This window comes from Scyliorhinus torazame, chromosome 8 (assembly GCF_047496885.1).
Source record: "Scyliorhinus torazame isolate Kashiwa2021f chromosome 8, sScyTor2.1, whole genome shotgun sequence".
Classification (NCBI taxonomy): Eukaryota; Metazoa; Chordata; class Chondrichthyes; order Carcharhiniformes; family Scyliorhinidae; genus Scyliorhinus; species Scyliorhinus torazame.
In genome coordinates, this window is record NC_092714.1 from 62,424,181 (window position 1) to 62,451,416 (window position 27,236).

General features: G+C 46.7%; 2 protein-coding genes across 3 annotated transcripts in view; one reads left to right on the forward strand and one right to left on the reverse strand.

Annotated features, from left to right (window-relative positions):
- Positions 1-3,101, reverse strand: part of gtf2e1 (general transcription factor IIE, polypeptide 1, alpha) — a 112,338-nt gene extending 109,237 nt beyond the window's left edge. For both annotated transcript variants that reach the window (XM_072513715.1, XM_072513713.1), the window contains exon 1: positions 2,991-3,101. The gene's annotated coding sequence lies outside the window, so the exon portion shown is untranslated. The remainder of the gene's footprint in view (positions 1-2,990) is intronic.
- An 87-nt stretch (positions 3,102-3,188) lies between these two features.
- Positions 3,189-27,236, forward strand: part of rabl3 (RAB, member of RAS oncogene family-like 3) — a 37,029-nt gene continuing 12,981 nt past the window's right edge. Inside the window, exons 1-2 of the mRNA XM_072513716.1 lie at positions 3,189-3,377; positions 14,325-14,416. Of these exons, the coding sequence (XP_072369817.1) occupies positions 3,332-3,377; positions 14,325-14,416 (138 nt within the window). The 5' untranslated portion in view covers positions 3,189-3,331. The remainder of the gene's footprint in view (positions 3,378-14,324; positions 14,417-27,236) is intronic.

Sequence of the window (27,236 nt, forward strand, 5' to 3'; positions counted from 1 at the left end):
GATGGTGCGTGTTGGCGACACATTTCTTCCGCCAGGTGCACAGCCTGAATTATGACGCGCAGCTCCCGTTCATAGATCTGGAGGGTTTTTCGTTACCCTCTGCAGGCGTGGCCTGTCTTTTACCATGACCTGCTCAAAGTCTAAAACATGGTCGCCTTGCACTGCAGCTCTCACCCGTCTGGAGTGGTGGCTGTCGTCAGGGGGCCGCTACTCAGGAATCCGCACCTCCACCATTTCAAGTGGCTGGCGGAGGAGCGACCTGTGGCTGCTGGGGTGACCAGGATCGGGGACATGCTGGGTGGTGGAGGAGTGGGCTGGATGACACCACGAGTTAGCACAATGCGCGGCGGTGGACATCTATCTCGTGGCCAATGCCAACCGAGTCCTCACAACGGTCGTGCTCAGACCCGATGGCACTCGCAGTCTGGAGGATGCACAGCTGTGTGGTGGCATTCTCTCTGGGCAAACCCCTGCCCAGACGGAATTCCACACCGGCCCCAGGCCCCGAAACCTCTCTTAGGGGCTGGTGCCCCACAGTCCTAGCCGCCTCGCGGAAATGCCCTCCGTGCTTTTTCGCACTGCACAGAGGGGTTCCTGTACAGGCTGCTGCTGCTGCACACCCTTCACCTCCTTTCGCTCGCCCGTTGCACGGACCCGCCATAGCATGCCTTGTTGCCGACTGGCGGTGGAGGTCCCTCTACGGAGGAGTCCTCCCAGTCAATCTTGGGGACCTGGGATGGAGGGTGTTGCATGCATCAGTGCTGTATTGCACTGGTTCATGGACTCCCAAAGAGCCTGTCTATGTTACATGTTTTAGGCTACACTCCCTTATTTGTTTTCTATCAAATCTTTTGTTGAAGTTTTGTTTGCACTTCAGCCCCACGCTCCTGATCTATGGGCACCCGATGTGGAGAGGGGCAGGAAAGACGGAGAACATCCTTGTGAACCTGCTCCTGGGCCTGGCAAAGCGCACCATTTATAGGTCCAGGCAGCAGGCGACCGAGGGGGTTACCTACCAGACTGTTTGCCCTTCTTCCGTGGCTACATTCGCAGTGGGGTGTCTCTAGAAAGAGAGCATGCGGTGTCCACATGCATTACGAGACCTTCCATGCCCGGTGGGCTCTGCAGGGGTTGGGGTGCTTTATTGACCCCTTTAATTGCACTCTTATTTGATGCTTTTAAGTTTCTGTTTATCTTTATTAACAGGAGCGGCCCTTTTTACTTTGTCCCTAAGTTTGTCTCCTTTCTTCTATGTTGTTGGTGGACCGCAAAAGAGTGGCTAATCCACCTACCCTGCATATCTTTGGGTTGTGGGGTGCAACCCACACAGACAGGGGGAGAACGTACAAACTCCACAAAGATAGTGACCCGGGGTCGGGATCGAACCCAGGTCCTCAGCGCTGTGAGGCAGCGGTGCTAACCACTGTGCCGCTGTGTCACCCAGCTTAACCTAAACATAAGCAGATTCCATAGGCCTTTGCTCAGTTGATAGATGCTTAAATTACCTGCAATTTTCTGATAAACACTGATATAGGCTGAGAGTGCAGAAACCTCATAAAATGCAAGCGAAGTAATCTAGTTGGAAAGATAGACAAGACGCAATACGGTAACAAAAAGTTAAAAAAAGAGATTGAGAACATGTTCAAACTTGTGGTGGCAAAGCACCACTGGATGCTAGTGTTTGACTCCTCCATTCTATTTCTGGTACACAGACAAGGATTGCAGTCTTTGTCTATCTGTACAAGGTAGAAAAGTTTACAATTTCTGAAGAATTATAAATGTCAAATCACAGTTTAATTTCACGGAGCTAGTGCGCAAAGACAATCAAATGTAGTTAGACTAAACACTGATAGAAATGAACTTATTTGTCAATCAGACAACACCCAAGTATACTGAAGCATGTTATAGATTTAAGGTGAATGGTGGAAGATATAGGGGGGATGTCAGAGGTAGGTTCTTTACCCAGAGAGTAGTGGGGGCATGGAATGCACTGCCTCGAAGTAGTTGAGTTGGAAACATTAGGGACCTTCAAGTGGCTATTGGATAGGTACATGGATCACGGTAGAATGATGGGGTGTAGATTAATTTATTCTTAATCTAGGACAAAAGTTCGGCACAACATCGTGGGCCGAAGGGCCTGTTCTGTGCTGTATATTTCTATGTCCTATGTCTATGTTATCCAATATTATCTGACACCAGATTCAGTAACACTCCACCCCAGGATAAGACCACCCTTTAAAATTGTTACATAGATACATAAATCATACAGTGCGGAGGAAGGCCATTTGGCCCATTGAGTCTGCACCGACCCACTTATCAAACCTGGGACCTGGCGCAAGAAGTCACAGTGCTAGCCACTTGTGCTACCAGTGTTGTCTTATTGTTAATAGTAAGAAGTCTTACAACAGCAGGTGAAAGTCCAACAGGTTTGTTTTGAATCTCTAGCTTTCGGAGCACAGATCTTTGCATGGAGGCCCACAAACATTGATTCCATACTCATCTACTTTCAAATAAATGGGGACATTAAGACTTCACGTCTGGTTACAAGGGAACAGCGCTCAAGATTCATTCAAAAGCTGTGCAATACACTGGGGATTTGCCCTGGTTGTTTAGGAGATCATCCAAACCCCCCCGAGTATTTTAACCTTTAAATAGTTTACTCCCAGTATAATTAAACCACAACCATCTCATGCAGTTCTTCTAAATTCCACCTCGCTCAATGTAAATACCGAAACTTAAATGCTACATCACATTACAGAACATGAACAAATCAAATAAACTAAGATACCCTCAGGTGAAGTATTTAAAAAATACAATGAATGCAAGTTTTTCAACAAATGGTCACTGATCAGTTCGACACTAAACACAATACTAATTAACACAAGAGCCGGCAAACGGAGCCAGTGAAGCGAGGAAATTTTAACAGCTGCGTTAGACATTAAATGTATTAATGGCAGTAAAATAATTTCAATCTTTAAATAAATACTCACCACACGTTACAACTATATCATCTGAAGAAACACCACCACGTTACCCGGCTGGCGCCGCGCGGTGGGAAGATGGGTACGTCACCGCGCAGTGCGGCGACGGCCAGTTCGCATCACCGCGGCGACTGGCGGGTCACGTCACCGCGGCGGGTGGAGGTTCGCGTCACCGCGCAGCGCGGCGGATGGCGAACGACGTCACCGTGCTAACTCCTCCCGCCGATTGAGACCGCTCGGCGACGGGCCCACTGTCAGCCACTCAGACAGTGAAGGCTGATAGATTGTCGCCCCTCGGCGGAGGAAACATTGTTTTAAAAACCTCACACGGCGGACCCGAGGCGGACCTGATGGCGTCTTTGGAGCGAGTGAAGGTGTTGGTGTTAGGGGATTCAGGTAAAGGTTCTCATTCACTTTCCTCGAGCGATGGAGCAGGCCTCCTCCAGATGCTTGCTCGTTGGCCAAAGCAATCTCTTGGATAGAGCGCTCGATGGATGAAGTTCCAGATGACTAAAGATTGATTATTTGGTTCATGTAATCAATATATTGGAAATGGAATTTTAGCCACAAATATTAAATACCCGGAGTCATGCTTACACATGTTTTGTATGTGGAATCTGTTCGATAATAAATGCAATTTGGTCTTTTAAATTGATTTTTAATCCTCCTGACCCTCAAATTGATGGCCAATATTGTTTTCTACGTTGGCAACATTCTCCATTGGATTCACTTCTAATTTAGGCTCCTTTTTGACGCTGGCTCTATAAACTGACCAATCCATTAATGAGCGGGCCAGACTAGGGTAGGAAAATAGTCATAAAAGTTTTACAGTACGGAAAGAGCCCCTTTGGCCGTTGTGTCTCCGCCCACCATCTATTCTAATCCGAATTTCCAGCACTTGGTCTGTAGCCTTGTATTCTATGGTGTTTTCAAGTGCTCATCAAAATGTTGAGCGTTTTCTCGCCTCTATCACCCTTTTATGCAGGGAGTTCAGGATTCCCACCACTCTCTGGGTGAAAAGTATTTTCCTCAAATCCCCTCTAAGTCACCTGCCCCTTACCTTAAATCTATGTCCCTGTTTATTGGCCCCTCTACTAAGGGGAACATACTATATACCCTGTATATCCCACATAACTTTGCCCCCCTCAACCTTCTCTGCTCTCAGGAAAACAACCCAAGCCTAATCAGCCTTTCTTCATAGCTGAAACACTCCAGCCCAGGCAACATCCTGGTGAAACTCCTCTGCATTCTTTCTTGTGCAGTCACACCCTTTCTATTGTGTGTGATATGGTGTTGGGTACTTGTGCTGTACAGAGTTGCAAATTATTGATAGAATAAGGGCAGCACGGTAGCATTGTGGATAGCACAATTGCTTCACAGCTCCAAGGTCCCAGGTTCGATTCAAGCTTAGGTCACTGTCTGTGCGGAGTCTGCACATCCTCCCCGTGTGTGCGTGGGTTTCCTCCGGGTGCTCCGGTTTCCTCCCACAGTCCAAAGATGTGCAGGTTAAGTGGATTGGCCATGATAAATTGCCCTTAGTGTCCAAAATTGCCCTTAGTGTTGGGTGGGGTTACTGGGTTGTGGGGATAGGGTGGAAGTGTTGACCTTGGGTCGGGTGCTCTTTCCAAGAGCCGGTGCAGACTCGCTGGGCCGAATGGCCCCCTTCTGCACTGTGAATTCTATGAATGATCCAAATTGGTTAAACCTGTGATATGTAATGGAAACTAATTTTTATTGTGTTGATTTGATCAGAACGGAAGAAAGACTCGCATTTATATAGTGCCTTTTGTCAACTTGAGACATCCCAAAGTTACCACTGGTCACCACTGAATTTTTAATGTGTGGTCACCACTCAAAACCTAGGACTTGGCTCCTCATTCTGCAACTGGATAAGACATAGAAGCAGAATTAGGCCACTCAGCCCATCAGGTCTGCTCCGCCATTCAATCATGGCTGATATTTTTCTCATCCCCATTCTCCTGCCTTCGCCCCATAACCCCTGATCCCCTTATTAATCAAGAACCTATCTATCTCGGTCTTAAAGGCACTCAGTGATTTGGCCTCTACAGCCTTCTGAGGTAAAGGGTTCCACAGATTCACCACCCTCTGGCTGAAGAAATTCCTCCTCATCTCTGTTTTAATGGATCATCCCTTTAGTCTGAGATTGTGTCCTCTGTTTCAGGTTTTTCCTACAAGTGGAAACATCCTCTCCACTTCCACTCTATCCAGGCCTCGCAATATCCTGTAAGTTTCAATAAGATCCCTCCTCATCCTTCTAAGCTCCAACGAGTACAGACCCAGGGTCCTCAACTGTTCCTCATACGACAAGCTGTTCATTCCAGGGTTCATTCTTGTGAACCTCCTCTGGACCCTTTCCAAGGCCAGCACATCTTTCCTTAGACACTGGTTCCAAAACAACTCGCAATACTCCAAATGGGGTCTGACCAGAGCCTTCTACAGCTTCAGAAGTATATCCTTGGTCTTTGTGGTTTTTATAAATGACTTGGATGAGGAAATGGAAGGGTGGGTTAGTAAGTTTGCCGAGGACACAAAGGTTGGTGGAGTTGTAGATAGTGTTGAGGGTTGTTGCAGGTTACAACAGGACATTGACAGGATGCAGAGCTGGGCTGAGAAGTGGCAGGTGGAGTTCAACCTTGATAAATGTGAAGTGATTCATTTTGGAAGGTCGAATTTAAATGCTGAATACAGGGGTAAAGGCAGGATTCTTGGAAGTGTGGAGGAACAGAGGGATCTTGGGCTCCATGTACATAGATCCCTCAAAGTTGCCTCCCAGGTTGATAGGGTTGTTAAGAAGGCGTATGGTGTGTTGGCTTTCATTAACAGGGGGGATTGAGTTTAAGAGCCGCGGGGTTTTGCTGGAGCTTTATAAAACTCTAGTTAGACCACACTTGGAATATTGTGTCCAGTTCTGGTCGCTTCATTATAGGAAGGATGTGATGCTTTGGAGAGGGTACAGAGGAGATTTACCAGATGCTGCATGGACTGGAGGGCATGTCTTGTGAAGAAAGGTTGAGGGAGCTAGGACTTTTCTCATTGGAGCGAAGAAGGCAGAGAGGTGACTTGATAGAGGTGTACAGACATGAGAAGTCTTTGGCAGGTAGGATCAAGGATAACCCTAAAGCTTTCTATAGATATGTCAGGAATAAAAGAATGACTAGGGTAAGAGTAGGGCCAGTCAAGGACAGTAGCGGGAAGTTATGTGTGGAGTCCGAGGAGATAGGAGAGGTGCTAAATGAATATTTTTCGTCAGTATTCACACAGGAAAAAGATAGTGTTGTCGAGGAGAATGCTGAGATTCAGGCTACTAGACTGGAAGGGCTTGAGGTTCATAAGGAGGAGGTGTTAGCAATTCTGGAAAGTGTGAAAATAGATAAGTCCCCTGGGCCGGATGGGATTTATCCTAGGATTCTCTGGGAAGCTAGGGAGGAGATTGCTGAGCCTTTGGCTTTGATCTTTAAGTCATCTTTGTCTACAGGAATAGTGCCAGAAGACTGGAGGATAGCAAATGTTGTCCCCTTGTTCAAGAAGGGGAGTAGAGACAATCCTGGTAACTATAGACCAGTGAGCCTTACTTCTGTTGTGGGCAAAATCTTGGAAAGGCTTATGAGAGATAGGATGTATAATCATCTGGAAAGGAATAATTTGATTAGAGATAGTCAACACGGTTTTGTGAAGGGTAGGTCGTGCCTCACAAACCTTATTGAGTTCTTTGAGAAGGTGACCAAACAGGTGGATGAGGGTAAAGCAGTTGATGTGGTGTATATGGATTTCAGTAAAACGTTTGATAAGGTTCCCCACGGTAGGCTACTGCAGAAAATACGGAGGCATGGGATTCAGGGTGATTTAGTAGTTTGGATCAGAAATTGGCTAGCTGGAAGAAGACAAAGGGTGGTGGTTGATGGGAAATGTTCAGACTGGAGTCCAGTTACTAGTGGTGTACCACAAGGATCTGTTTTGGGGCCACTGCTGTTTGTCATTTTTATAAATGACCTGGAGGAGGGCGCAGAAGGATGGGTGAGTAAATTTGCAGATGACACTAAAGTCGGTGGAGTTGTGGACAGTGCGGAAGGATGTTACAAGTTACAGAGGGACATAGATAAGCTGCAGCGCTGGACTGAGAGGTGGCAAATGGAGTTTAATGCAGAAAAGTGTGAGGTAATTCATTTTGGAAGAAATAACAGGAAGACAGAGTACTGAGCTGATGGTAAGATGCTTGGCAGTGTGGATGAGCAGAGAGATCTCGGTGTCCATGTACATAGATCCCTGAAAGTTGCCACCCAGGTTGAGAGAGTTGTTAAGAAGGCGTACGGTGTGTTAGCTTTTATTGGTAGAGGGATTGAGTTTCGGAGCCATGAGGTCATGTTGCAGCTGTACAAAACTCTGGTGCGGCCACATTTGGAGTATTGCGTGCAATTCTAGTCGCCGCATTATAGGAAGGATGTGGAAGCATTGGAAAGGGTGCAGAGGAGAATTACCAGAATGGTGCCTGGTATGGAGGGAAGATCTTATGAGGGAAAGCTGAGGGACTTGAGGCTGTTTTCGTTAGAGAGAAGAAGGTTAAGAGGTGACTTAATTGTGGCATACAAGATGATCAGAGGATTGGATAGGGTGGACAGTGAGAGCCTTTTTCCTCGGATGGTGAAGTCTAGCACGAGGTGACATAGCTTTAAATTGGGGGAGATAGATATAGGACAGATGACAGAGGTAGGTTCTTTACTCCGAGAGTAGTAAGGGCATGGAATGCCCTGCCTGCAACAGTAGTGGACTCGCCAACACGAAGGGCATTCAAATGGGCATTGGATAGACATATGGAGGATGAGGGAATAGTGTAGATGGGCTTTAGAGTGGTTTCACAGGTCGGCGCAACATCGAGGCCTGAAGGGCCTGTACTGCGCTGTAATGTTCTACAAGGTGATGAGAGGCACGGATAGAGTGGATAGCCAGAGACTTTTCCCCAGGGTGGAAATGGCTGCCACGAGGGGACATAATTTTAAGGTGATTGGAGGAAGGTATAGGGGAGATGTCAGAGGTAGGTTCTTTACACAGAGTGGTGGGTGTGTGGAATGCACTGCCAGCAGAGGTGGGGGAGTCATAGTCATTAGCGACATTCAAGTGACTCTTAGACAGGCACATTGACAGCAGTAAATTGAAGGGGTGTAGGTTAGGTTGATCTTAGATTCGGATAAATTGTCAGCACAACATCGTGGGCTGAAGGGCCTGTACTGTGCTGTACTGGTCTATGTTCTATGTATTCTATGACATGAATGGTAACATTGCATTTGTCTTCCTAACTGCCAACTGAACCTGCACTTTAACCTTAAGAGAATTGTGAACAAGGACTCCCAAGTCCCTTTGTGCTTCTGATATCCTAAGCATTTTCCCATTTAGTAAATAGTCTATGCCTAAATTCCTCCTTCCAAAGTGCGTAACCTCACACTTTTCCACATTATATTTCATCTGCCACTTCATTGCCCACTCTCCTAGCCTGTCCAAATCCTTCTGCAACCCCTTACTTCCTCAATACTACCTGTCCCTCTACAGATCTTTGTATCATCTGCAAACTTAGCAACAGTGCCTTCAGTTCCTTCCAGATCATTAATGTATATTGTGAAAAGTTGTGGTCCAGCACAGACCCCTGAGGTACACCACTAGTCACTGACTGCCAGGCTGAAAAAGACCCCTTTATCCCCATTCGACTTTCTGACCCATATACCACAATCAGTAACAACACCTCCTCCATGATAATCCTCCATACTGGAGACCCGCAAAGCTGCGTACTTAGCCCACTACTATACTCCTTGCCTCGACTGCGTGGCAAAATTTGGTTCCAACTCCATCTACAAGTTTGCTGATGCCACAACCATAGTGGGTCGGAACTCGCATAACGAGTCAGAATACAGGAGGGAGATAGAGAACCTAGTGGAGTGGTGTAACAACAATCTCTCTCTCAATGCCAGCAAAACTAAAGAGCTGGCCATTGACCTCAGGAATCAAAGTACTGTACACACCCATGTCTGCATCAACGGAGCCGAGGTGGAGATGGTTGACAGCTTCAAATTCCTAGGTGTGCACATCACCAAAAATCTATCCTGGTCCACCCACGTCCAAGAAAGCTCAACAGCGCCTAGACTTCCTCAGGAAACTAAGGAAATTCATCATGTCCACACTGACTCTTACCAACTTTTACAGATGCACCATAGAAAGCATCCTATCTGGCTGTATCACAGCCTGGTATGGCAACTGCTCAGCCCAAGACCGCAAGAAACATCAGAGAGTGGTGAACACCACCCAGTCCAGCACACAAACCCGCCTCCCATCCATTGACTCTGTCTACACCCCCCACTGTCTTGGGAAAGTGGGCAGCATAATCAAAGACCTTTCCTACCTGGCTTACTCCCTCTTCCAACTTCTTCCATCGAGCAGGAGATTCAAGCGTCTGAGAACACGCACAAATAAATTCAAAAACAACTTCTTCCCCGCTGTTACCAGACTCCTAAACAATCCTCTCATGGACTGACCTGATTAATACTACACTCCTGTATGCTTCACCCGATGCCGGTGTCTATGTATTAACATTGTGCACCTTGTGTTGCCCTATTATGTATTTTCTTTTCATGTACCAAATGATCTGTTTGAGCTCCTCGCAGAAAAATACTTTTCACTGTACTCTGTACACATGACCATAAACAAATCCAATTCTCCTCAATTACAAGAATGACTACACTTCAAATGGGCTCAAATTGTCTGTGAAGCACTTTACCTGAGGTGCTGTATAAATGCAAATCCTTTTCTTTCACAACATTTATGTTCTGAATGTTGATCTTTAAATTTCCTGATTTTTAAAGAAAAGACCAATATTCATAACTGCTATTCTTGCAAACAGTACCTGTTATACACCAAGTTGCAAGTTAAAAGAGGAGATAGTGGTATTGCCGTTGAACTAGTAATCCAAACACCCAGAGTCATGCTCTGGTGTTTTGGGTCGAATTCTGCCATGGCAGATGGTGAAATTTGAATTCAATGAAAAGAAATCTGGATAAAGTTTTTTTTAAAAATATTTTTGCGCGTGTATATATATATTGCCCTGCCTCTCCCGTTTTTACCCTCTATAACGCCCCCTGCCCCATTGCTGATGTCTTAGCTACCATTGAAGAAGTCAATAAACGACTTCCATCTCCAGGCAAACTCCCCCACAGACCCTCTCAAGACGAACTTGATTTTTTTCCAGTTTGAGGGATCCCGTGAGGTCACTTAACCACACCCCCGGCTTCGGCACCCACGAGTCTCCCCGCCCCAGCAAAATCCATCTCCGGGCTACTAGGGAGGCAAAGGCCAAGACGGCGGCCTCTCCTGCCTCCTGGACTCCCGGGTCTTCCAAAACTCCGAAAATCACCCCTTCGGGACTCGGGACAACCTTCTCCTTCAATAGCTCGGACATAACGTCAGTGAATCCCCCGCCAGAATCCCTCCAGCTTCAGGCAAGCCCAAAACATGTGGACTGGGTTCACAGGCTCCCCCATGCACCATCCACACCTGTCCTCCACCCCCTCAAAGGACCTGCTCATTATGTGCCCTGTGAACCACATTGAATAAAGTTAAGCCTAGCACACACAGGATGTGTTCACTCTCTTCCAAGTCTCCTCCCATAACCCAGCCACAACCTCTCTCCCACTTCCATTCTACTTCTCCTATCATGGCTCCCTCCCAATGCATGAATTCCTTATAAATCACCCACGCCCTACTCTCGGCAACTCCTGTTTTCGACACCACGTTGTCCTGCAGACCCGGGGCCGGCAGGTCGGCAAAGGACGACACCTGCTTCCTGACATAATCCCGTATCTGCAAGTACCGGAGCCCATTCCCACTGGGGAGCTCATACTCTTCCAATTTCTCTTGGCTCAAGAAGCTGTCCCCCACAAATAGATCCCCAAACTGTTCGATCCGTGCCCGCCGCCACCCCCGGAAACAAGCCCCCCCCCCCCGGCACCCCGTTCAAATCTATGGCTCCCACAAATCGGCGACAGACTGAGGTACCCTCCAACCTGAGGTACAGCCACCACGGTCCCCGCACCCTCAGGCTGCCACCACCATCGGGCTTGTGGAGTCCCCGCGTCTTCATATCTAACCCCGAGTGAAAAACCTGCCCAACCTTCCACAGTCTAGTCTGATCCCCAATCTTCAAATATGTTTCCTGAAGAAATGCCATATCTGTCTTTCAGCTCTGCAGGTGTGCGAACAAGCGCGACCGTTTTACCAGCCCATTCGACCCTCTCACATTCCATGTGACAAGCCTGGTTGGGGGCACCTTGCTCCCCTCTCCTGCCGATCAGCCCTTCTTGGGCCAGCCCACGCCCCGCAGCCCGTCCACCGTCACCAACTCCCTCCTTATTGCACCACAACAGCCCCACCACTGTCAGCAGTTCCCCCCCCCCCCCCTAAACAAAACAACAATCCCATACCCCCACCCCCCGCACAATGCCATAGTGCAAACAACAATCACAATGAAAAGAAGAAAAAAAGGGTGTACACAATCCACCACCCTCTGGCCTCCCACCAAAGAACCCTTTGAAAAAGCTAAACAGCCCCTAAGAGAAGAGAGGTTCTCCCCTGACCATCGCCCCAAAAAGACCACCGAGCAATACGACAAAAAGAGGGGCATGGAGAACCAACACCACCTCACATTTCCTCCGATGTCCTTCCTCCCCTGCGAGTTCATTGTCTCTCAAAAGCTCCGTTGCTTTATCCGGTGTTCCAAAATAATACTCGCGGCCATTGTGAGTCACCAAAAGGCGGTCCGGGTACAGCATCCCAAACTTCACCCCCTTAAAGAGGGCAGCCTTGACCCAGTTGAATCCAGCTCTCCTCTTTGCCAGTTCCTCACCCAGATCCTGGTATACCCGGAGCTTGTTACCTTCACAGTTACCGGATTTCCCTGGCCCACCGCAAGATCTGCACTTTATCCCAAAACCGATATAGCCTCGCTACCGTCGCTCTCTGCGGCTTCCTCATCAGCGCCCAATGTGCCCATCGATCTCCCGGGGCCGGTTGAGCTGCCCATTAGCTGTTCCAACATCTTGGCCACATAAGAGCCTATGTCCGCTCGCTCGATGCCCTCTTGTGTTGTACTTGTCAAACCTCTGATACTTTCGACCAGTTTACTTAAAAGATTTACCCAGGTGCCCTTATTTGGGGGCTGATTCAGCACACTGGGCTAAATCGCTGGCTTTTAAAGCAGACCAAGGCAGGCCAGCAGCACGGTTCAATTCCCGTACCAGCCTCCCCGAACAGGCGCCGGAATGTGGCGACTAGGGGCTTTTCACAGTAACTTCATTTGAAGCCTACTTGTGACAATAAGCTATTTTCATTTCATTTCATTTCATTTGCGAGATGAACAAAGGGCTAAACCGGTTCACAGTTTAACACAAGTTTATTTATAATTCTCTTACTCAACAAAATATGACTCGGACTCACAGCTGAACATCAGATTTTACCGCACTTCGTGAAGGAAGCTGGGCAGGCTACAATCACTCAATGTGGATGTCTTCTCTGGATTCGAAACCCAGGGTTCTTTCTTCTTGCGATGGTTGTGCCTGGCTCCCAGGTTATCGCTGAAGATCTGTTCGATATTCCTTTCTTTATATAGGTATGCTAGGATTGAGTTTTTGGTATACACCCACCACTGGCCCCAACCAGACCCCAACTTGTTAATGGGAAAGATTCTCCACTCCCGCGCCGAAGTGTCCGCGCCGTCGTGAACGCCGTCGAGGTTCACGACGGCGCGAAACGGCCCCTATCCCGACCAATTCAGGCCCCAACAATGGGCTAGGATCGGGGCCGCGTCATCTACACGCGCCAGGCCTTGTCACCGCGTAAAGGCGGCGCCGCATAGATGACACGGCCGGCTCCGCATAGGTGACGCGGCCGGCGCCGCATAACGCGTCACCCGCGCATGCGCGGTTGCCTTCCTCTCCGAGTCCACCCCGCAAGAAGATGGCGGACGGATCTTGCGGGGCCGCGGAAGGAAGGAGGTCCTCCTTCAGAGAGGACGGCCCGACGTTTGGTGGGCACCGATCGCGGGCCATCCCACATTTGAGTTACCCCCCGGTGCAGGATTTCTCCACCCCCCCCCCCAACAGGTCGCCCCCCCCCCCCAGCGTTCCCGCGCTGCTCCCGACGGCAGCGACCAGGTGTGGACGGCGCCGGGGGGAACCCGCTGTTTTGGCCTGGCCGCTCGGCCCATCCGGGCCTGAGAATAGCGGGGGTGCCAGAGAATCGCCATTTTGGTTGTCTCCGGCGATTCCGCAGGCCGGAGAACTCGACGGGGCCGTTCCCGCCGCTTGGGAGAATCGCGGGAGGGCGCCGGACCGGCATCCCGGGAAATTCTGGCGGCCCAGGCGATTCTCCCAACCGGCGCGGGAGTGGAGAATCTCGCCCAGTATACTGCTGTTTATCCAGTGTGATTTTAATCAAGACCCATTGTCCCTGAAACACCCTTGTCTGACCAGCCATCAGCTTATTATGGAATCTGATGGCTTGTTTGTCTGTGTTTAATCCTGCTGCAAAGTTGATCACCTGTGTCTGGAAATTTGTTACATATTCATAGCATGGTCATGTTCTATGGAGTGGGTAATCACAAAGTCCATATAGCAATAACAAGTTTATGCCTTGACTTGTGTGCTCTTGTAGATGGCCAGTATCGATTCCAGCCAGGGCCTCATGAGACCTTTTCCGATCCTGGCCTATGTGTATCTTCTCAGCCTGTTTTCAGTACCACATCTGGCATCCCCACTATTCTCAGATTCTGCCTCCGGGAGCAGTTTTCCAAATCCTCCACGTTCTCCTTGAGCCAAAACATCCACCCGGCAACCGGGGAAAAGGACTTAAAAATTGTGCGACCACTCACACCATGGCCGCCACCGGAAGTCCAAAAATCTGGATAAAGTTGACCATGAAACCATTGTTAATTGTTGTAAAAACGCACCTGGTTCATTAATGTCCTTTACGGAAGGAAATCTGTCATCCTTCCCTGGTCCTAAATGTGATTCCAGGTCCACAGCAATGTTGTTGACTCTTAAATGCCCTCCGGGATGGGCAATAAATACGGGCCCAGCCAGTGACACCCACATCCCATGAACGAATAAAAGAAAATCCTTTAATATCACTAGAATATGCATATGCTAGTATATTTTTGCTTGTATGTAATATGATTTTGATGTATATATTATAGACCACTCGGCCATTTAAGATAATGCTGACAGCAAAAGATTGAATTATTTTATTCCACTTCTTTTGATTTCGATCTTGACTCTGTCTATTTTTCAGGAGTTGGAAAATCATCCCTTGTCCACTTGCTGTGCCACAACCAAGTGTTGGGGAATCCATCTTGGACAGTTGGATGCTCAGTTGATGTGAGGGTATGTGTTAGAGGACAGTTTGTTCATAAATGTGGAAGGATTTTTTTTTTTTTCAAGCAATTGATTGGTTCACTGGGTATAGTACCAGAGGGAAAACAATCTTGATTCACATGTCCTAGATGTCACTGCATTAGTACTGGCTGATTCCAATGTAATGGGAGTGTTCCTGAGGTGGACTAATTTGCTATCATGGAGTTAAGAAATGGATGAGTATTAGAAATTTTCCCTCCCCTTAATACTTTTTTAAAAATGTTTTAAAATCTTTATTATTATCACAAGTAGGCTTACATTACACTGCAACGAAGTTACTGTGAAATTCCCCTGGCCGCCACACTCCGCCTATTCGGGTACACTGGGGAGAATTCATAATAATAATCTTTTATTGTCACAAGTATGAAGTAACTGTGAAAAAACCCTCGTCGTAACATTCCAGCGCCTGTTCGGGTAAGCCGGTGCCGGAATTGAACCCACGCTGCTGGCCTTGTTCTGCATTACAAACCAGCTGTCCAGCCCACTGAGCTAAACCGGCTTCTGGTATGTCCAATTCACCTAACAAACACGTCTTTCGGGACTTGTGGGAAGAAACCGGAGCACCTGGAGGAAACCCACGCAGACACGGGGAGAACGTGCAGACTCTGCACAGACAGTGACCCAAGGCGGGAATCGAACCTGGGGCCCTGGCGCTATGAAGCAACAGTGCTAACCACTGTGCTATCGTGCTGCCCTTATTTTGCTTTCAGAAATTTGTCTAGGTTTAGAGGTCACTGAATAAAAGTGATGGGACCATTTTTTTTCCTTCACCCAATGATCTGTTCCGGAATTATTATTTTCTAGATGACAATTGATGAAAAGCTAAATTTCAGATACAAAATCATTTTTCATAAAGTTAAAGAAGCAGGTTATTTAAAAATGGTGGGTGCAATAAAATGTGTAGTGTGCACTATGTATGCGTACCTGAATGCTATGGATTATGAATTAGTTTGTACTATTAATGTCGTTAACACTCTAGCAACAGATTGTTGATATTGAGAAGCACCTTAATCCATTACACAGTCCATTGGTAGGGGAGCACATCTAAGACTAAAACTCCGAGAGTCTGGTTGATCTTTAATTACTTGACTATGACCAAAAGAGGAAATATTTATTGTATTTTCATGAACAAACACTAACCATATTATAAACAATCAAACAGCAAAGATATAAAAGTACAAAGTCAAAAGGTTATACACACATCTTTCATCAAAAATTGTAACATAAAACTTAACCCACCCATAAATTAAACCCCCTAACAGCTGACTGGGTCTAAATCATTTTTTTTTAAAGGAGGTAAATGATTGCCAACTCAGATAGAATCTCCTCACTGACCCCCCTCAAAGTATAATTTTCTCCAAGTGCAGGAAAGATATATAGCCCAACCTGACAGAAGCACTAGGCAGTGTGGGAGACCTCCAGCCAAGCAATATTCACCTCCTAGCCACCAAGGCAAAGGCAAGGACATCCACTCCTAACCCCGTAGTGAAATGTCAGTGACTCTGAGACCCCAAATATGGCTATCAATGGGCATGGTTCTAGAGCTACCCAATGAATCTCCAAAATACTATTAAAAAAGGAACCCAGAAGCTAGCTAGTTTACGACCGGATCAAGCAACGACCATACTTGTCTCCACATCCTAGAAAAAACCACGCATCCTCGCCTTGGTCCAATGCGTTTGGTGCAATACTTTAAAATTGGATCAGACTCAGTCGGGCGCAGGAAGAGGTGAAGTTCACGATATAGAGGGCTTCCTCCAAGCCCCATTAGTGAGTATAGGACCCAGTTCCCTCGCCTATTTTTCCCTCACCTCCTCCAGAGGGGCGGGATGAGATGAAAGGATAAGACCATACAGATCCGAAATAGACCACTTGTCGGGCTCCGCAAAAGACAAAACCCTCTTCAGCAAGGAGGCGGTGGGGCTAAAGGAAAAGAGGGAAAGATCTTACGAGAAAAGTTATAGATTTGAAAATAGCGAAGGAGCTTAGAATTGGTGAACTGAAATTTGTCAGCCAGCTCCTTAACACTGGCAAAACTCCCCTCTATGAATAGATCCCAAAAATGCACACGTCCCTTTGCCTTTCAAGCCCGAAGTCTGCTGAAACTTTTCCAAATCCTGAGGGAGGAAATCACCACAGGATTTGAGGAAAAACCTGCAGGGGAGTACAGCAGCAGTGCAATAATTATTGTGTGAAAGAGGAGGTGTGCATGTGCGAGCCTCCATCCTGCCCCAGATTGAGTCAGGTCGCTAAGCCATTGCAGGATTTTATGAATGTTGGCAGCCCAACAGTACATCAAGTCAAGCCTCCCGATACTCTCTCTCTGAAGCAGAGCACTGCGGACTCTGGGACTTCTACCCACCCAGTGAAGGCTGAAATCAATTTGTTTGTTTTTTAATGTCGAGTGCCCAATTCCTTTTTCCAATTAATGGGCAATTTTGCATGGCCAAACCATCTACCCTGCACATCTTTGGGTTGTAGGGGTGAGACCCATGCAGACACGGGGAGAATGTGAAAACTCCACACTGACAGTGGCCCGTGGCCGGGATCAAACCGGGTTCTCAGCGGCGTGAGTGAAATCAATTTGACCGTAAAAAATAAGTTGGGCAAAAAAAAAAAAGGGATACATTGAAAGAAAAATGTGGGTAGTGCATTCATTTTTATCATTTGGATCCTACCTGCCAGGGACAGAGGGAGGCTACTCCACCTCTCTAGATCCGCCCCAACAAGACTGATGAGGCCTAAATAATTTAACTTGTGAAGTGAGGCCCAATTATGAGTTACACTGACCCCCAAGAAGCGGAAGCTGGTATCCAAGAGGCGAAACGGCAACAAACTAAATTGAGTTCCTCTAGCAGGTGGAATTCAGTGGAAAACAACTCACTCTTATCGACGTTTAGGTTGTAGCTGAAGAAGTTACCAGATGTAGTGAGTGTCTTCGTTATGTTACCTGTGGAGGGAGACGGGTCGGTAATGTAAGTCATCCGCATAAAGCGATACCCGGTGTTGCACTCAATTCCGATAAATACCCCTCCACTGATCAGGGGCCCTCAACGCTATTGAGAGAGGCTCAATAGCAAAGGTGAAGAGCAGCAGGGAGAGAGGACAGCCCGGTCTCGTGTCCCTTCCCAAGGGAAAGTAACCTGAGAATACCGTGTTTGCACAAATACTGGCCATGGGGACATTATACAACAGGCAAATCCAGGAGGCAAATTTAGGGTTGAATCCAAATCTCTTGAGAATCTGGAGTAGATAGTCCCATTCCACCCTATCAAATGCTTTTTCTTCATCCAAACACATTGGAACCTCAAGTTCTGGGGCTGTGGACGGGGAGAGGGTGACATTCATAAGGCATCGAATATTGGCCGACAATTGTCGACCCTTCACAAAGCCCTTTGATCCTCTGATATTATGCCTGGGAGACGAGGCTCCAGCTGGAGCGCCAGGACCTTAGTCAGCAGCTTCACATCTAATTTCAAACGTGAGATGGATCAGTATGAACCACATTCTACTCGATCCTTACTCCCCTTGAGGAGAAAGAAATTGAGGCTTGAGTGAGGGTCAGGGGCAGTGAACCCCGAGACAGGGAGTTGTTATGCAAATCCATTATTATCCAAGGGGCTGGTTTAGCACAGTGGGCTAAATCACTGGCTTGTAATACAGAACAATGCCAGCAGCGCGGGTTCAATTCCTGTACCAGCCTCCCCGAACATGCGCCGGAATGTGGCTTTTCACAGTAACTTCATTGTAGCCTACTCGTGACAACAAGCAATTATTATTATTAAGGGTATGAGCTGTGCAGAGAACCTTTTACAGAACTTGGCTGGGAAGTCATCAAGACCCGGGGCTTTGCCAGATTGCTGTAGCCCAGTGCACTTAGAATCTCTCCTGGGCACTGTGGGGGATCTATTTCCTGTCTGTTACACTCATTGATGGTCGGGTGATATGCAAACTGTCCAGAAAGCTTGGCGTACTAGATTTGCCATCTTTGTTAAGAATCATGGGGATTTCTAGAGGCAGTCTTCCACTTGAGTTGATGAGCCAGAAGACGACTGGCTTTCTCCCCAGGCTCGTAGAAGGTACCCCTGGAATGCGGTAACTAAGGTGCAACCTTAATAGACACCAGTTCGAATTGGAATTGTGACTTTTTCCTGTGCGTCAGTAGCTTCGGAGTTGGGGTGAGTGAGTTTTGGCAGTCCCCCAACCTCTGTTGCTCCAACCGCTCCACTTTCGTGATGTAAGCCTTGTATCCTCTCCCTATCTGCTTCTACAATTTTTTAAAAAATAATCTTTATTGTCATAAGTAGGCTTACATTAACACTGCAATGAAATTACTGTGAAAAGCCCCTAGTCGCCACATTCTGGCACCTGTTCGGGTACACGGGGGGAATTCAGAATGTCCATATTACCTAACAGCACGTCTTTCAGGACTCGTGGGAGGAAACCGGAGCACCCGGAGGAAACCCACGAAGGCGCAGGGAGAACGTGTAGACTCCACACAGACAGTGACCCAAGCCGGGAATCAAACCTGGGAGACTGGAGCTGTGAAGAATCCGTGCTAACCACTGTGCTATCTTGCCACTCCCCTTTCCACAAACATTCAAACCCTCCATCGATGAACAGTGGCAGCCGTGTGCACTATCTACAAGATGCACTGCAGTAACTCAGCAAGGTTCCTTAGACAACACCTTCCAAACCCACGACCACTACTATTTAGAAGGACAAGAGCAGCAGATACCTGGGAACCCCAGCACCTGGAGGTTCCCCTCCAAGTCATTCACCAATCTGAGTTGGAAATATATCACCGCTCCTTCACTGTCGCTGGGGCAACATCCTGGAACTGCCTCCCTAACAGCACTGTGTGTGTACCTACGCCTCGAAGACTGCAGCGGTTCAAGAAGGCTACTCAACAACACCTTCTGAAGGGCAACTAGGGATGGGCAATAAATGTTGGCCTAACCTGCGATGCCCACAGCCCGTAAATGAATAAAAAATCAATTAAAAAAAATTCCCCCCTAATGACGGCCTTGACAGCCTCCGAAAGTATAGAAGGAGAAATTGAATCCGATTTGTTGAACTTAATGAATTCCGCAATAGGGGTGGACAAGTGCTCACAAAATTGGTCCTCCGACAACAGTGTGGTGTCTAGTCTCCAGGGTGGGCATTGGAAAGGGCCAGAATCTAACAGTAAATCAACAGAATGTGGGCCATGATCTGAGATGACAATCGGCGAGTAGTCAGCTGCCACTACCAAAGAGAAGAGGGCTTTATCGAAAATAAAAAACTCAGTTTGAGAATATGCACGATAAATGTGGTGGAAAAAGAAAACTCTTCATCGTTTGAGTTCAGAAACGCTCTGTCTCTCGCTCTCTCTTTCCCCCCCCACCCCCATCCTGCCAGCTAGGGTCAGCAAGGAGGAGAATTGTATTCTTTTATGAATCAAGATTGCTGTGCCCCTGGCCCTATCATTAAACCTGTAGTGGAATACCTGCACCACCCATTTCCTACGCTGCCTTGTCTGGCCCTTTACATGCAAGTAGGTTTCCTGTCAAAGCACAACATCAGAGAGTTCAGATTCCCAAGACTGGTAAAAGCCCTTGACCGCTTTACTGGCCCATTCAGACTTTGGGCATTCCAGGTTACCAAACGAATTGGAGGTCTCCCGAGCTTCCCAGACCAGAGTCGGCCATTTTCAAGGAGGAATACCAGACAAGGGATCTCGGAAGTTGACGAGACCCACCCGATATGGTCCCTGAGCAAAGTCATACAACCTGATAAAACGGACTTGCAAACACCGCCAGCTAACTTACATTAAAACCCCTTCCCTCCCCAGCTCGAAACGTCCATTTGTGACACTAATAAATAATACCTTATCCCTGAACCCCCAAATAACACATCCCCACTAACTGCACTAAGCTCTTATTCACAAACTGTTTGCGAAGAACTGCAGTAAACTCTCCTTTACTAGTTCCATTAACTAACTTCATCATTAGCCTCGAGACTCCCCCCAAGAAGATTTTTTTTTAAACACGTCTAATTTGCAGCGCAACAATAACAATCAAATAGCAAACCCAACAGTAACTACAGACCCCAAAGAAACAAGAAATATGAGACACCTGGACACCAGTATACATAGTAGACCAATCATCAACATGTATTAAGCAGAGTTCAAGTTAAGATCCTGAACTAAGGAGTTTGCTACTTCTGGCGATCAATGAGGCGATCCCCCTCCCCAACAGTCACTGAAGCGAGCCAGGTAGATCATGCCAAATCAAACTCCTTTTTGGTAAAGGATGGATTTCACCCTGTTGAAAGCAGCTCTTCTCTTTGCCAGGTCCGCACTCAAATCCTGGTAAAGTCGGATAGGGTGGCCCTCCTACCTTGCATCCCAATGCGCCCTAGCCCTGCAAAAAGGACCTGTTCTTTATTTTTGATGGTGGTGGTTCTCGAGCTCGAGGCTTCAGCCGCAGGGCGTGATAAGCCCGGTCTAACTAGCCCTCACCAACCATCTTATGCAGCATGTCTGCAAAGTAATCAGAAGAGGTTTGGCCCTCTATCCCGTCCGGCAATCCCACTATGCGGATGGTTTGCCTTAAACGGTTTTCAAGGTCACTTATCTTGGCCTTGGTCATTTTATTGCACGCACCGCTGAGGATAGGCCCGCTTCCAAAGACATGACCCGGTCTCTCTGATCCGTTGGAGCTGTTTCAATACCTTGCCGTGCGGCACCACCTGCCTCAATGGTTTTACTCACTTTTTCCAGCTTCGAATTGATGTGGGCCAGAGCCTCATCAGTTGACCTTTTTAAGTCTATCGCCAGACTCTGGCGATGTTATTCCAGCTCTCCCGCCATTATGCGGCTGAGTCCATCGGCCATCAGTAACATAGGAAATATGAGAGAAGAAGATAATACTGTGGCTACCAGGGCTGGTCAAAGGCTAGGAATCCTAAGGCGGGTAACTCTCCTCCTGACTCCCCAAAGCCTGTCCACCATCTACAAGGCACAAGTCAGGAGTATAATGGAATACCCTCCATTTGCCTGGATGAGTGCAGCTCCAACAACAGTCAAGAAGCTCGACACCATCTCGGACAAAGCTGCCCACTTGATTGCTCCCCCTTCCACAAACACTCCACCACCGACAAACAGTGGCAGCCATGTGTAAACCATCTACAAGATGCACTGCAGTAACTCACCAAGGTTCCTTAGACAATACCTGCCAAACCCACGATCACTACCATCTAGAAGGACAAGAGCAGCAGATACCTGGGAACCCCACCACCTGGAGGGGTCCCTCCATGTCACTCACCATCCTGACTTGGAAAAATGTTGCCTTCACTGTCATGGAGGCAAAGTCCTGGAACTCCTTACCTAACCCCACAGTGGGTTTACTTACACCTCAAGGACTGCAGCGGTTCAAGAAGGCAACTCCTAACCAGTGATGCCCACATCCTGTAAATTATTTTTTTTTTTTTTAAAAGAGCCCACCCCCACCATCTTACTGAGCACAGATTCCTGCAAATTTTCTGAGCTTGAAGATGGACTGTGGCCTGAAGCCCTTTTCCTTTCTCTTTCCGGGATATCCTTTTGATGTATGTATCTTTGCACACAAAATTGTTCTTTTTTTTTTGTTTTGGGGGGAGAGCCGCCATCTTGGAAGTATACTAGAGACTGTTGAATAGTGGAAAAATATACTGAAAGAAAGAGGTCGGTAATTTTAGCCAGGTTTGTAGTAATAACCATTGAATAATTGTAACAATAACTACCTTTTTTTTAATAATATATTTTATTCAAGTTTTTTTGGCCAAACATAACAATACGTAGTGTTTCTTTTACACAACAATAAAGCAATATAAATAGCCGTGGCCAGTTTTAAACAAATAAATAAATAATATATATAAACAAAAACAAATTAAAAACAAAACTAAATGGCAACTGCCTTGTCCAAGATAAATACTCTCCAAAATTACAGTCCAACAGTCCAATATACAATTACATATACCAAATACCTATCATGTACAATAACATCCCTGAGAGTCCGTCCGATTCCTTTCCCCCCTTCCCCCTGGGTTGCTGCTGTTATCTACTTCTTTTCCATTCCCTCTATCTTTCTGTGAGGTAGTCGACGAACGGTTGCCACCGCCTGGTGAACCCCTGAGCCGAACCCCTTAACACAAACTTAATCCGTTCTAACTTTATGAACCCTGCCATATCGTTTATCCAGGTCTCCACCCCCGGGGGCTTAGCTTCCTTCCACATTAACAATATCCTGCGCCGGGCTACAAGGGACGCAAAGGCCAACACGTCAGCCTCTCTCGCCTCCTGCACTCCCGGCTCTTCTGCAACCCCAAATATAGCCAACCCCCAGCTTGATTCTACCCGGACCCCCACCACCTTCGAAAGCACCTTTGCCACCCCCACCCAGAACCCCTGTAGTACCGGGCATGACCAGAACATGTGGGTGTGATTCGCTGGGCCCCTCGAGCATCTCGCACACCTATCCTCTACCCCAAAAAATTTACTAAGCCGTGCTCCAGTCATATGCGCCCTGTGTAACACCTTAAATTGTATCAGGCTTAGCCTGGCACACGAGGACTATGAGTTTACCCTACATAGGGCATCACCCCACAGCCCCTCCTCAATCTCCTCCCCCCAGTTCTTCTTCCCATTTCCCTTTCAGCTCATCTACCATGATCTCCCTCTCGTCCCTCATCTCCCTGTATATGTCCGCTACCTTACCGCCCCCCACCCATGTCTCTGAGATCACTCTATCCTGCACTTCCTGCGTCGGGAGCTGCGGGAATTCCCTCACCTGTTGCCTCACAAAAGCCCTCAAACAATAACTACCTTAAGACTAATAGAACTATAATTTGTTGTCAACAAGGGGGGCTTCTTTGAATTATCCTGATTGTTGTACCTTAGTCAGTACGTTGCATGTTAAATGAGGAATGGTACACTGCTTGGTCTGACTCCGGCAAGACAGGGGCTGAAAGTAGAACACTTGGGGAACTAAATTCATGATAAAGAAAAAAATAGAATCAAAGTTATAAGGGTATTGGACTAGAAATTGGGTATCAATGGTGGGAAAGAGGACAGCACAGACTAATAGCAGATGAAACTGTGGATCAGAAGAAATTTGAGGTGGAAGAAGTAGGTGCGACAAACAGGAATGCATGGATAAAGGGAGAAGTTGTATAAACGATGATGGAGATATAATGAGGATCATTCTAAAAAATACAGGAAGGAAAGTGAATATGAAATGTGATGAGCATAAAGGAAAATGACAGAGGCTTTTATATGTACATAAGAGAATAATTAAGAAGGGGTGATACCTCCTTGGAGATGATGGGGAAAACCTCCTGGGATGCAATAGCAGAATTGCTTGGCATGTACTTTACTTCTATTTTTACAGAGGAAGATGAATGTGGAACTTCAGTAATACTTGAAGCAAATGTAAAGAGACAGTATAGAAGATAATAATACATGGACCATGCTAAAAGTAGAAAACTCATTACTTGGGTAGGCTGAAAGCGTTGAGTAGTTTATAGCAAAATATTGTTTATATCAGTTGGGAAATTAGTATCACTGAAAGCCATTGGAAATAGTTTGTCTTTATTTACTCTTTCGAAATCCTTCATGATGCTAAGCACCTCTGTTAAATCTTACTTAGCCTTTACCCTGAAGTAAACAATCCCAACTTTCCAGCCTATCCACAAAACCGTCCATCATTCCTGAAACCATTCTAGTAAATGTCTTCTATTCCGTCATCCACACATTCTTCAGCATGTCTTGGGCCCAGAATTGGACACAGTACTCCAGCTAGGGCTGAACTAATGTTTTATATAGGGTTGGCATTACTTCCTGGCCTTTTTATTCTATATCCCCATTTATTGTTGGATTTACTGTTGGATTTTGAGAGGCAGCAGTGCTAACCACTATTCCACTGTACCGCCCCAGCTCTCTCTCTCTCTCTCTCTCTCTCTCTCTCTCTACGTGCGCGCACCCCACCCCCAAACCTTGAATGTAGTGCCTCCTCATTCTTCCTATTAAATGTTTTGCTTCCATGTTGAATTTCATCTGCCATACATTCTCCCCATTCCAACAGCCTATCTATGCACTCCTTCCACCACCAATGCAGTTGCTGCAGTGTACCATCTACAAGGTGCACTGCAGGAACGCACCAAGGCTGCTTAGGCAGCACCTTCCAAACCCACGACTATTACCATCTAGAAGGGCAATGGTAGTAGACCCATGGGGACACCACAACCTGGACCCTCCCTTCCAAGCCACTCACCTTCCTGATTTGGAAATATATTGTCATTCCTTTTCTATTGTTGGGTCAAAATCCTGGAACTCCCTCCACCATAGGGATGTAGTGGTGCAAGAAGAGAGCTCACCACCATCTTATGGGCACTAAATGCTGAGCTAGCCAGCAACGCCCACATCCCGTAAATTAATAGAACATCAAATGACCAGGTGTACCACAAGGATCTGTTTTGGGGCCACTGCTGTTTGTCATTTTTATAAATGACCTGGAGGAGTGCATAGAACGATGGGTGAGTAAATTTGCAGATGACACTGAAGTCGGTGGAGTTGTGGAAAGTGCGGAAGAATGTTACAAGTTACAGAGGGACATAGATAAGCTGCAGCGCTGGGCTGAGAGGTGGCAAATGGAGTTTAATGCAGAAAAGTGTGAGGTGATTCATTTTGGAAGGAATAACAGGAAAACAGAGTACTGGGCTAATGGTAAGATTCTTGGCAGTGTGGATGAGCAGAGAGATCTCGGTGTCCATGTACATAGATCCCTGAAAGTTGCCACCCAGGTTGAGAGGGTTGTTAAGAAGGCGTACGGTGTGTTAGCTTTTATTGGTAGAGGGATTGAGTTTCGGAGCCATGAGGTCATGTTGCAGCTGTACAAAACTCTGGTGCGGCCGCATTTGGAGTATTGCGTGCAATTCTGGTCGCCGCATTATAGGAAGGATGTGGAAGCATTGGAAAGGGTGCAGAGGAGAATTACCAGAATGTTGCCTGGTATGGAGGGAAGATCTTATGAGGAAAGGTTGAGGGGCTTGAGGCTGTTTTCGTTAGAGAGAAGAAGGTTAAGAGGTGACTTAATTGAGGCATACAAGATGATCAGAGGATTGGATAGGGTGGACAGTGAGAGCCTTTTTCCTTGGATGGTGATGTCTAGCACGAGGGGACATAGCTTTAAATTGAGGGGAGATAGATATAAGACAGATGTCAGAGGTAGGTTCTTTACTCAGAGAGTAGTAAGGGCGTGGAATGCCCTGCCTGCAACAGTAGTGGACTCGCCAACACTAAGGGCATTCAAATGGTCATTGGATAGACATATGGACGATAAGAGAATAGTGTAGATGGGCTTTAGAGTGGTTTCACAGGTCGGCGCAACATCGAGGGCCGAAGGTCCTGTACTGCGCTGTAATGTTCTATGCAACCTTGAAGTCTATTACTATATTTCTCATATTTTCCTGTGCTTCCAGGTTTTATGTCATCAGCAAGTTTTGAAATTGTGTCCAGTAGTGCAAGTCAAGTCAGTAATATGCATTAAAAACAGTAATGAACCTGAGCTACTCACTGTATACCACCCAAACCTTTTGAAAGCCCATATACTCAGCATCAACTGCACTTACCTTATCCAGCATTTCTGTTACCTTATCAAAAATCTTAATCAAGTTAGTCAAATATGACTTGCCCTAAATAAATTTGGGTTGGATCTGCTTCATTAGTCCAAGCTTGTCCAAGTGGAGTTATTTTTCTGCCAGATATTGTTTTTAAAAGCTTTCCCACACTGGCCTCTAATTGCCAGATTTATCCTCCTTCTCTATTTTGAACAGGGGCCTAACATTTGCAATCCTCCATCCCTTTGGCACTAACCTTTTATCTAAGAATAAATGATGATTAACCATTTTCAAAAGACTGGTTTCATGCTATGGCTGTACCGGTTTCCCATGGAATTCTGATGATGCTGTTGTTCACATTTAGTGAATTTTTTTTATTCATTCATGGAAAGTGGACATTGTTAGCTGTGCCAGCATTTAATGTCCTCAAGATGAGCTGCATCCTTGAACCACTGTGGTCCATTGGTTGTAGGAACACTCACAGTGCTGTTATGGACAGCAATATAATTCCAAGTTAGGATGGTGTGTGACTTGGAGGTTAACTTGCAGTTGATGATGTTCCTATGCATCTGCTGCCCTTGTCCTTCTAGATGGTAAGAGGTCTTGGGTTTGAAGGAAGTCTTGTAGATGGTATATATCGCACCACTGCAGTGCATCCTGTAGATGGTGTACATCGCACCACTGTAGCAACATGGAATTAATATTTTAAGGTGGTAGATGGGGTACCAATCAACTGGGCTGCTTTGTTCTAGATGATGTTGAGTTTCTTGAGTATTGTTGGAAATGCACTCATCCTGGCAAGTGGAGAGTATTACGTCCCAGACTTGACTTGTGCCTTGTAGTTAGTGGACATACTCTCCACCAAGTCCACAGCTTCTGACCTGATCTTGTCTTTACATGGTTAGTCCAGTTTAGTTTCTGGTCAATGGCAACCCCAAGGATGTTGATAGTGATGGTAATGCCATTGAATGTCGAGGGCTAATGATTAGATTCTCTTGTTGGAGATGGTCATTGCCTAGCACTTGAGTGTGAATGTTATTTGTCACTTATCAGCCCAAGCCTGAATTTTGTGCAGGTCTTTCAGCATCTGGACATAAATTGCTTCAGTATCTGAGGACTTGCAAAAGCATTGAACATTGTACAATCACCTGTG